This window comes from Protopterus annectens, chromosome 3.part1 (assembly GCF_019279795.1).
Source record: "Protopterus annectens isolate FY-2018-M chromosome 3.part1, PAN1.0, whole genome shotgun sequence".
Lineage (NCBI taxonomy): Eukaryota > Metazoa > Chordata > Ceratodontiformes > Protopteridae > Protopterus > Protopterus annectens.
The window spans coordinates 1,406,634,534-1,406,646,733 of record NC_056732.1 but is presented as its reverse complement, the minus strand read 5'-3'; the positions used below and the strand labels follow the sequence as shown (position 1 = coordinate 1,406,646,733).

At 41.8% G+C, this 12,200-nt stretch overlaps 1 protein-coding gene across 15 annotated transcripts in view; it reads left to right on the top strand.

Moving 5' to 3' along the window:
• The window catches only part of SCRIB (scribble planar cell polarity protein), a 2,800,411-nt gene that overhangs the window by 2,080,859 nt on the left and 707,352 nt on the right, over positions 1-12,200 (top strand). For 13 of the 15 annotated variants that reach the window (XM_044067477.1, XM_044067487.1, XM_044067486.1 and 10 more), the window contains 2 exons: positions 137-184; positions 7,197-7,406. In XM_044067477.1, the coding sequence (XP_043923412.1) occupies positions 137-184; positions 7,197-7,406 (258 nt within the window). The remainder of the gene's footprint in view (positions 1-136; positions 185-7,196; positions 7,407-12,200) is intronic. The other 2 variants (XM_044067483.1, XM_044067481.1) reach the window with 1 other exon arrangement.

Here is a 12,200-nt window from a genome sequence, read left to right as displayed (position 1 = left end):
GTTTCTTTTGGGCCGTTACTTTCTTTGCTACAATGACGTACTTTATTTTGAAGGAAATACTTATTCTAGATCTTCATCTGTAACTTTTTGTGTGTCATTTTGTGGATTCTAATCTTGTTTTTCCCTTGTTTTGTAGGAGCAGTATATCCAAAGGAGTAATGCTAAAATCAAACCACCTTCAGAGGTACGTTTCCTTTGAGATATTTGTTGCTGTTTTCATTCATTTTATAAAAAGTAGCCAAAGTTATGCATTTTGGGTAGGGGATGAAAACATGTTTGAAGGGGTTTTATCCCTTTGTCAGAAGAAGTAGGACTGCTATCACCCTTCACTGTTTAGGCAGTAAGAACAGAGAGAAGGAGAAGGCTAGCAGAAATGTGTATTCTGTAGCATTTAAATGGTTCCAGAGCTGCTAATGCCACCATCTAACCATTGCATATAGTGTATTATGGTAAGGCTTCATCTGTGTACTGTGCCTGTATCTGGCAGCCATCCAGAATATGGACACTTAGGCTGGAAAAGCATGTGCAATGCTACCTAAAAAAAGGTGAAGGTAGTAGGAAAGTTTTTTGAGATATGAGTAGTACCTGACAGATGGCTTTGTACATAGAACAGAGGAGAACGGGTGACATGATTTGGTCATATCTTATTGTTCAGGTCAGGTGGGAGCATTTTATCTGAAGAGTAAGGATGGTAGTTGAAGTGTTACTTGGGAAAAGGATGGTTCTTGCCAGAGATGAAGAAAACTGCATCTTTGAGATTATACTTCTTCCCTGGATTCACTACCTTGAGACACTGGCTTGTATTAGTCTTGAGTCTGGCTAGGGTATCAGAACAGAGAATGAAACAAAGTGGGGGAGGGACAACTGGTTAAGGGGATTACTTCCAGTAGTCAAGCAACTTGAATAGACCATGTATCATCTTTGTACAATTGTGTGCTGTGATTTATCAGAAATAGAACCCATAATTATATCTTTATGGAATCTCTTGCGTTTGGGAACGTGATCACAATATAGTTTCTGTAGTTGTACTTACCATGGGCAGTAGAGTAGCCTTAATGAATGCTGTCAGTCAGTCATATGGCCCTTCTTTGGAAAGGAAGAGAGAAAAAAATCTGAAGGTGTCTTACTAAAAGATGTTAAGTTTGCCATCTGTCAGGCATGGAGTGGGACTTTTACCCCTTGGGATATTTTCTTCTGTAGACCAGCCCCCAAGAGTGACACTTGCATACTTGCCACTCAAAGTTGAAAATTCTTTGAAGACTCTTGCAGTTGCAGGCCAAGCTACAGACTCAGTCCCACTTGCACTTTTATCTTTTATAAACTTAAAAAAAATCTGTTTTCTGGTGGATGTTGAATGGGCTATTACATAAGACCACACTGCTGCAAGCAGCCAAAGAACTTCTTGGTCTTGAGGCTTTTTTTTCCCCCATTGAGCACAGTTTTAACCTACATTGGCCTCACTAGAGAAGTGTCTTCATGATGTCTGTTAGTGGAATATACTGTATTTTATACAGTATTTACTGATAACTAATAGGTATAGGGATATTGCATGGGGTTGCAGTTGCTCAAACAGTGATTTGTCAGTGTTATGGAAAAGGCTGATGTCCTTCCATTTCACCATTGCAGTATACATTACAATAGGGATCCCCTGCCAAGGGAACTTTGTGGAACACCATTTTCTCTCCAAAATGATTTGTCAGACAAGTTGGGATTTCAAGATGTGGAATTTCTTCTTATGAACATCGGAGAGGAGCATGCAGTCCACAGTTCATACTTTTTTTAAAGGCACACACTGATTGCCTTAAAGAAGATTCCGGCTTCTAAAGCCTGTCATAAAGCAAGAACTACAATAAAAGTCTACTGTAAGACAGGTGCTGCTCTAAACGTCCCAGAGAAGAGAGCTGTAGTCTTGGTGCTTTCAGATGACTATCAGGATGATTAATCATCATTTTCTAGTAACTGTGTTGTGAATTTCTCCTTTGCTGAGATTTTCTGGATGAGATATATAGATGACTACCTTTTAGATCAGGAGATGTAGAGTCTTTAATAACTAGTTACTTTTAGATAATTTTAAGGGGCACCATCTATGCATCCTGAAAACAAACTGATTCCAGTCAGTCTATTTATAAAGTGATCATCTTTATGGGATAGATTCCACTTTTCTTATGTTTCAGAGGCAAAATGAATAATAAAGTATCATTATTTCTGCCACATTAGACAAGTCTAGCTGTCCTCAGTCTTTAGCATACTGTACCCTTAAGAAAAATATCTGTGGTGTGACCACTTTTTCGTTCCATTGTCTTAACTGCTTGTCTACTGTGGGTTCAGGTTTCATGCCTGTGATATCTCTGGCGTTGGGTATGATATCCATTTTGACAAGTTTCCATGGTAGAAGTATTGCCGTCATTGTTTCAGCAAGACTGGATCTGGAGGAGTTTGTGCAGAGAATGGCTTGGGTTCTCACTTATCCTTATGCTACTAGGATTTTTGTGCATAGTATTCTGGTTATCCTTGGATAGCAGGCACTTTTGACTCATGATATTCAAGAATTAACTGAGGATCTCTAGCCACATGATAGGATATTTTGAAAGGTTAGGTACTTCTGCTTCAGCCCTTGTGTTACCAGGCACAAAGGGTTATAAAGAGTGGGGATACTTTTCCACCTGCTTTTTCACACAGTGTTATAAGTTCAACTCTTCAGCCAGTCAAACGTTTTGGCCAAATGGTTTCAGGGCAGTAATTTTATTGGAGACAATATGGGGGATGCAGACTTTCCAGCTTTGACTACTCGGGGAAACATCAGTACTGCAACAGTGGTTTAATATTGAACAAAGTATAGTTCTGTAAATAAACTTAACATAATAGTTCTAATAGATCACTGTTGCAGCAGCAGCCTCTCCTTGCAGCCCTCCTCTTTTGACATAATTTTTGGTATTGCCAGGATGTGGCTGTATATATCCTTGTGTATATAGTTTACCTTTTGGCATGTTTCCTAGTATTATTCCTTTCAGGGTTCTTGCCTCCCTTTTCTTAGCAATAAATCTCTGAGAGTTTTGGTGCTCTAACTGACCTTTTTATATGGAGCTCCCTTGAGCTCCAGATAGTGAGGCGAAGGTGCCCTTTTGCTTTGAAAAACTGGATGGTCAGTGGAAGTAGGACCCAAATAACTTGGGCTACTGCAACAGATGGACCATCTATTGTTATGGCAATTTTATTTTAACAAATGTGCTTTCTTTGGAACATGCTTCTGACAAGATAACTGAAGCTTTCTGATTTACGTCAACCTCATAACTTTGAGGTTAAATACATGACTGCTAAACGGTTACAAGGCATAAATTTGATAATGTTCAATTTTCAGAAGTGATAACTCAAAAGTTGGACCGAGGTTTATTATAGCAATAACCCACCCCTGGGTGTGAGTAATGCGGGATTTACCCACGGTTGGCGTGCACCCGAGGGACCAAACAAAGACAACCGTGGGTAAATCCTGCATTACCCACACCCAGGCGTGGGTTATTGCTCTTATACTATGACATTATTTAAGAAAATAAATAATTACTTTTCTTAAATAATGGCATTGTATAATGCCTCTTTGCTGCCCTTCCGCAGCTGTCTGGTATCCGCGGCAGTTCTGTTGTACTGCGCATGCCTATGCAGTACATCAGAGCTGTGGCCAAAAGCAACGGAGAAAGCAAGATCTCCATTGCTTTTTACTGTTTCACTATGTTAAATGGGTTTAACATAGCGAGACAGCTTTAAAATAAGCAACGGAGATGTCCGTTGATTATTTTAAAGCTGTCTCGCTATGTTAAACCCATTTAACATAGCAAAACAGTAAAAAGCAACGGAGATCTTGCTTTCTCCGTTGCTTTTTTTTTAAAAACGTGTCTCGTTATGTTAAATGGGTTTAACATGGCGAGACAGCTTTAAAATAAGCAACGGAGATCTCCGTTGCTTATTTTAAAGCTGTCGCGCTATGTTAAACCCATTTAACATAGCGAGACAGGTTTAAAAAGCAACGGAGAAAGCAAGATCTCCGTTGCTTTTTACACACTGTGTCGCTATGTTAAAGGAGTTTAACATAGCGAGACAGCTTTAAAAAAAGCAACGGAGATCTCCGTTGCTTTTTTTAAACCTGTGTCGCTATGTTAAACTTTTTTAACATAGCGAGACAGTGTTTTAAAAGAGACTTATACTAATGGAAAAAGTCCGGGCGACCGGACCTTTTTCCATTAGTATAAGTCGATTTACAACGTGCACGCTGGCCAATCAACGTGCACGTTTTGGAATATTAATGGGGGGGTCATGGTATAATGTGTAATAATTGTAGGACTGCAGTGTCTTACAGAATTCCCCTTACTGCAGCAATACCAGTGTCACCATATATAGCAAAGGTACCGAGACAGAAGAATTCTTCAATAGTGTTGCAGCAAGTTTTAATTTTCACTGTTTTTCTTTGTCATACTTTTGTTAGTCATTTACATTTCAAGGTTTAATTATGCATGACTGTTGAAAAGTTGTGTATTGCTTGGTCTGGTGTGTCAGAAAGTTTTAGAAGTATTAACTTTGCAGCACAGATGTTTTGTCATTGTGTGTGTTCCAGGTAATCTGGATTCAACTAACTTTTCAAGCACTGGATGAGCCAACTGGGGAGGGATGTGAGTGGAAGATGCACATTCAGCCTGTGGGGAGTGTGGTCAGACGTCTTTTAGCAAGAACCTCACTTAAAGGCTTGGTTCCATCTAGGGACTCTTGGGAGTGCCATTGTGCCTAAACCGCTTTTTTGTCCCTTTTTTCCCCAAGGAAGATGGTAACAGGCTAGTAATAAACTAGCTTTAACTGTTACCAGTTGAAGGGTAAACATTTTCCTGGTACAATTAGACTTTTGTGTGTACAAGAGGAGAAGCACTTATATTAATTGGTATCTGGCAAGGATGTGTATGCTAGATTAACACACTGTAACCATTGCACGTTTACCAGACTTTACAGATTGGTCAATCAGTCCTTGCCAGAACTAGCTTTAGTAGAGCAAAGCTACATGGTCTGTTGCCACATGCTTTTCTTACTTAATTAGTAAGTGGGAAGTTGGTGTGATGGTTAAGGTGCTTGCCTTAGCAACACATGGTGCTGGGTTTGATTCTCACATGGGGTAATTGGCTAGGCTTAAAATAGCCCATGAGGTCAGTTAGCCTACTATTAATCTATGATCCTATGATAAGTCTCTTTTGGCAGGGTGGCCTAATGGTTAAGGTGTTTGCCTTACAAACACAAGGTGCAGGGTTTGAGTCTCACAAGGGAAAATTGGCTAAGCTTAAAATGGCTCGCAAGGGCAGCTAGCTTAGTACAAACGAACCTATGAACTAAAAAAATATGATTTATAAACTTGAGGTACCATCAGGGACATCAGCTTGTGACATACTAGTTAATCTAGCTCGATATGTTCAAGAGCATCACAGCCAGCCGATCTAGCTTAGGTCTTCCACCCCACACCCTACCGGAGTTAAGATGGTGTTATTTAACATTTCCTTTACTCCCTTTTCAGGCCTTCCCTTCTAGCTGTTTTAAAGGAAGATAAGCATGTCTGCTCTCAGTATTGCATTCCCTCATGTATTAATTTAGGGAGTTGTGAGAAGTTTGGCCAAAGAAGAGCTTCAAAAAACTGATTGCTCACTGCTTGTTGCCTATTTAGAAAAACGTAGACACCTGTTGAATGAGTTTTGAAAGATCCTTTAGTAAAATAAAATGGTGCAGTAGCCTTTTAGATGAGTGACTGTATGGTGCATATACTTTGTAGCCCAGAAATCTAAATAGAAGAAAGTTAATTTTGTTGATACAGAGGTATTTGCAAAACACTCTTAAAATGTGTAGCGTTGCAAACATGAAAAATACTCAATTTTGTATGCAGGGAATTATTGCTTTAAGTATGAATTTCAGGTGTGTTTATAATGCTTTGTGCTTCTAAGCTAACAGGAATTAATGGTATTATACATTTATTCTGCTGTTTTTATCAGTATTTTTCACAGTAAAACATGCACAGTGTTTTAGACATAACATTTGTTAGGGTGTATTTGTAAAGGAAAAAGGGCAAAGCAACTACCAAAATGCTTATGTGCTTATCTGCATCTTGCTGTAGTAAAACATGCAAAAAATGATCCAATTCCTGCTAGCTCTGTGGTTAGAGGTATGAAGCCATGACTGCAGCACAGGTAACTCTGCTTGAGTTAGTGGATCAGGTGCCTGTAGGTGCTGGCTAGAGAGGATGGGAGTGAACTGTCAGTGGGGGGGAGGTTGACAGTTCTGGCACACCACACAGGTTACCCCTAGAGAGAGCACTGGGTGTTGCATTCAGTGGACTCCTAGCCTTCCAATCCTGTACAGTCTTCGTGCATTTGCACTTTTAAGCAGTGGGGGGTGTTGCTATGCAGAGGCTCACTTCTGTTAAAGAGGTAGCAGTAGAGTAACTCGGCAGAGGTGCTACATGGGGAGAGAGTACTCTCAGGTGGAGAGGGTAAGCTGCCCCACAGGACCTGTAAGGTAGTCCAACCTGTCACCTGATGTTGCCCGGGAACAGAGTTTATTAGGGATCCTAGACAGGAAAGATTAGTCTCTAAGGTTGCCTGCTAGCCTGGAAATGCCCAGCTTGTGTCCCCATGGAACTAGTGGGGCAATTGGGTTCCAATAGTGAAGCCATCAGACAAGGTCCTGTTGAGAGCCCAATAAATAAAATATAATTAGCTGACTCTAGAAGGATAAAGTCACATCTATAAAAGAGTAATCTTGGACTCACTAGTGATTCAGGAGCTCTGGGAATAGATACAAAGTAGACAACCCTGATTGTTGCCTTGGTGGTGATCTATTGTAATTGACTGTTACCCTGAAGAATGAATGTTATGCGAAATGGGGTAGCCAATAGGCAGGCACAGGGTGAAAAACAACCTGAGAATTTGCACAGAATTGTCTATGTGTGTATGACATGTAGGGGGTAAACTTTTAAAAGGAAAAAAAAAATTGCAGTGCAGTATTTTGTATAATACAGAGGTTTTTGATTTTGTTAGGTAGAAATTTTGTGTGCGCATCTGTGTGAGTGTACATTTATTTTAAGTCAGGCTTATTCAGAGTTTGCAAAGTAGGTATTGTGAGTTAATATTGATGTTTGATATGAGCATAAGCCGCTTATACTGTGATGTTGTTGGCAGGATGACCTTGGATGTGCTGTTATGTCAGTACAAACAGCAAAGGGTTTCCAAACACTGTTCTCTGTGCCCAGTAATTCAGCAGAAATGGAGTCCGTTGCAGTTGGAAATGATACTACGCCAGTAACTTCACCAACAACACCGTCACATATAAGAGACTATCGTGCCCTGTCTTCTGCACCTCTAATGAGGCAGTCCTCTGAGGATGTGGAGGTAAAACAGACTAAATGCTTTTTGGACATACCACACGGTGATGGTGATGGTGACGGTGGTGGTGGTGATGGTGATATATAGGGATAGTTTCTGATATGTGAAAATTACAGTCAGCATAACATTATTTTTGGCAGGAAATTGAAATGTGAGATTTTTTTCAGTGTTTTATTATGTTATCGTCTTCCTTTCTTTTGAATAATTTTTATTTTAAATTTTGTGCAACATCTTTTTAATTTCCTTACCACTTCCATTTTAGATTTCTTCTTTGTTAGGCTTTGACATCTGCTGTTGGCTTTAACTTTCAGTCTACGGAACTTTTAATCTTACTCTTCCTTCTTGCAGTGTTGATTCCCATTCTTTTTGGAGTGTTGGACTTTTCAATATCTATCTATATATTTGTTTAGGCCACTTGGTTCTAAGATGGCCCTGAGGTCCATTTTCTGTTTTGGTATCCAGAATAACCTCAGATAAATTCTGGGCCATTTCTGACCTGGTGGAGCCTCTTGGCTGTGTCTCCTTTATATAAGAGGTTTCAAACCTGGACTTTGACTGCAACCTTCAGATGGTTAGGAAGGGGAAGAGAAAGTGGTCTTATAGGAGCGAAGAAGGGAAGAGAAAGTGGTCTTATAGGAGCAAAGAAGGGAATCTTATAGCTTCTAGGTAAAATCGGCCTTCTCCATCTGTTCTGCATGATGGTTTGCCACATCTGAAGATATAGGTTGATCAACCCCCGGCTGCCTCCAGGGTAGTAAGTTTGGGCATGACCTCAGGCAGTGTCTGACTGACTGACATACAGGCAGTGTGTTATGGAATCCCCTCATTTTGTTGATATCTCTGCCTCTGGAGCCGCATCCATTTTAGAAACCTTTACACCCATGGGAATTTCTGTCTGATTGATGTTTGGTTACTGTTTAACTTTTCTGGAAAAAATAGGATGGAGAACTAAATGCCAACAACAGTGATTGTTTTGCCCTACTCCTCCTCACTCTTCTGCAGCTTGTCTTTCACTTGAGGTCAAAACAAGGAGGACTCATCATATGGGGTGTTAGCAAAGGATACATTAAAGTTACCCTAAAAGATATAGTGTTTGAGACTGGCATGACATAACCCTTTGCCTGTTCCAGCTGTCCTTACTGCTCCTTGATTTGTATTGTAAATAATTCTAATGGAAGATTTTGATGTATTGGCCATTGTCACCACCTTTCATTGTAACTTCCTTTTGAAATTATGGTGAGACCAAATTTATCTATTGTACATTCAGGTAGATTATGCTGAAACATTTCATGTGAGATGAGGCAGATAATTCAAAACCCAAATGGATAGGGTGTCTGAAGTGCAGATGTGCTTTCCAACTTGATTCTTGGCCCTGGGAGTCTTTGTCTAAAGGCTGGATCATAGGTCTGTCGTCTGAGTGCTCTTCCTTTAGGACTGCACTACCACAAAGTTAGTAAAAGGAGCTTTAGTCCAAACCTTCCTGTAGTGTTGGAACCCGAGGATCTTATCCAGCCAGACTCTGACAGAAGTTCCAATACATCTGTTTCCCACCACTTCCTGTCTACTACCAATGCCACTGTTTTGTTAGCAGATGGGACCTCCCATGCAGTAGGCTGAATGTAATGGAAAGATTGTTATATGAGCTCTTCTTCAAAGGAAGCCAAGTCGACTGGCCATGACCACCACTGTCACATCAGACATAGTATTTCCCCAAACTTGTGATTGTCAAGGGAGGACTGGGGGGAAGCCACCCCTTTGTACAAGTAGGAGGGGGGGGCATTGTCAATGAGTCCAGATGCTGCGTTTTACATTTGCAGTTTCTCGCTGCACTCCTAGGAGACTTATCTGAATATATGGGAAAGGTATCTCATTAGCACATCGTGGGCCAAGGACTGCTTTCCATCCATCTGCCTCTCTAGGATAAGGATGAAAGGGCCAAAGCATCCTTTTAATGGGTGCCCTGGGGTATTACTGAAATGGATGGCATACTCCTGGAGTTTCAGCAACAGAACAGGTTTTATCTTTATCAGAGTAGGATATTTGGCACCAGTGATGCCAATTTATGTTGAGGCTTATAAGGTTGATGCTGACTCAGTGATGTCAGTGCCAAGTGAGGCTTTGGTGCTAAAGGCTTGAATGCTAAAGTGGGTAACCTTGAGAGCAGTATATATGGTATCTGCTCTGTGACCAGTGCTGAGGACCTGGAACCTAGTGATCCTTGGTGCTGAGCCTCTGCACCAAGGTCACTATTAGGTTCATAGGTTGGTACTAGGCTATCAGCCCTAGGGCCTATACAAGCCTAGCCATAACAATTCCCTGTCTATTTCTTCCCACACTATTTACTTCCCCGGACCCCTGTCTAGCAGGGCGACTGACGTGATCCCCGGGGTGAATTTCCTTTTGCAGATAGGGTCCCTTCCTTCATTGTCAAATGTCCCAGTTAGTGTTGATACCTCACTCTGTGAGGAAATTCTGTTCTAAGGCTCCCATTACCAGAACATAGCCCCTGGAAGCAGCAATAGATAGAGGGCAAAGGTTCTTCCCGCTCTGAATGTAGGCTGTTTATAGAAAGGTTGATTTTGTTAATGTCAGCTAGGAGGGGTAGGTGTGAGGGCAGTAGGCAGACACCCTACAAAGATCTCCATACTGTGTCTTTTCTGCTGAGACGCAGTACTTGACTACAAATCTTGTTCCATCTGACACTCCTTTGTACCCAAGTCATTGCACTCCCATTTGTCATCGTTGAACATGTTCTTAGAGGCGCACTGATTTGAAGTGTTTGGTCCAGTCTAAGATAGTGGATCCCTCCACACCCTGCGCATCTTCCATTCCAAAGAAAAATCAAAGGGCCTAGGTCTAGGCCTGAGATAGTCTGATTCCGATGTACCTGCAGAGGTTACAAATCCTTGGTACATCCAACTGTTTCTCAGAAGTAGAAGGTATGGCATCAGAGGCCCGCACATTGAAGAGACTGCTATTGCAACGGAGAAGGGGGACCCACAGATAATTGTGTCAGAGGCTCGGAAGGCATCCCTCAGATTTTCGTTCAAGAAGCGATCCCCAGAAAATTGATTGAAATACATCAGGGGCTTAAGCCTACCTGCTTCGTTCATCTGGACATCACACCAAAGATAAAGCGACAAAAGACTAAGCATGATGTTCTTCGTGTTTTACTGTTGCAGTCATCACCTGTGGGGGTTATCCCTGCTGTGGTAGCCCTCAGCCGGCCCAAATACCAGAGTCAGTGTTTTTCTGTGTCTGCTGCGGTCGTTTGCTATCTGATGTCAGGTCGTCAGTGCTGTAAAGGAAGGCAGCTGATGCCATTACACCAATCTTTCTTGCTGTGGAGCCCGTAGCAGAAGCAGTTCACAAATGTGCCAGTTTGTCACTACCAGAGTTTGAATTATAGCTGAAAACGTCTAAAGCAAAGTACCCCGTTGAGAATCCTTTTTTCTTGCACTAACCGGTGTCCGAAAAAGTTAATTGTCTCGCCTGTGGAAAGCAAATACCACACCAAAATTTCCATTCATACTGCATCACTTGTTTAGGCCAAGACCACGACGTCCCCCGTTGCCGGATCTGTGCACTCTTTAACGCCAGAACCATTTGTCATAGAGCTCTTATTGTAGCCAAAATGCTGTCCGTCAGCTAGCAATCCATAGACATTCCTAAAAAACGTAAGGATAAAGATACAGACCACATAAGGCTAAGCCTTCAGATGACTCTACCGCTAAGCAGGTAGTCAGTTCTCCAGAATTCACTGAGGCGCCTTCGCAACCCCTGATGCCTGATTCAGTGTCTTCGCAGACCTCTACTGAGACTGTTTTGGAGTCCGGTATGGCGCAGAAGTCATCTTCGTCTTCCGAGCCATTGGTTGTCTCTGCCTTGGTTGGGTCTGGAGCTGCGACGCGGGCACCAGATTCTGAAGAGGTCTTTCGCACTACTGAATCTAGACAGAAACTGACGTCTTTTCCTCCGATTACCATTTCTCTCAGACTGATGAATACTCTTAGGCCTAGAAGCAAGGCCACTCCTAGGAAAACTACCTCTAGCCACCATTTGACTCCTCTACCACCCCAAGCTCAAATGCTTAAAATGGCGAAGTATCTTATCACCCTTATCAGGGGTAGTCAGGCCACGACCTTTCTCCTGAAATACTGACAGAACAGGATTCTGAGGAGTCTGATTATTTAGTTTTTGAAGAGGAACAACTACCTGTGACTGCTTGACGATTCAGATGCAGAGGAATCCATTCATTTTGCCTCCCCACCAGAAGATCCTTTGGGGAAGCCCTTCACATCCTCAGGGAGCATTTCCACTGGGAATCCCAGGACTTCTCTCAGTCTAAGAAAAGACTAAGAGAGTTTCTAGAGCTGCCCCAGCACAGACCCTTGGCCATCCCTCCTATCTTAGAGGTGGTTGATGATGTCTTTCATGAATCCAGCTTAACTCCTGGTGCCCTCTCACCTGCTCCCAGAAAACCTGACCGATGTTACAGAGTACCAGATTCTCACAAATACCTGTACAGAAATCCGGTTGCAGACCTGGAGATCATAACAGAGACCTAAAGGAGCTAAGGCTAGTTCTAAAAAAAACCCTATTCCTTCTGACAAGGATTCCAGAGCTCTGGACAGATGGGGTAAAAAAGTATGCACCTCTGCAGCCTTAGCTATCAGAGAACTCAACTGTCAGTTCCACGTGTTAAAATTTCAATAACACACTTTGGAACTATTAAAACAAAATATTTCTACCTTTCCCTGACTATGCCAATTCGAAAGAGTTAGCAGATTTACTGCACTC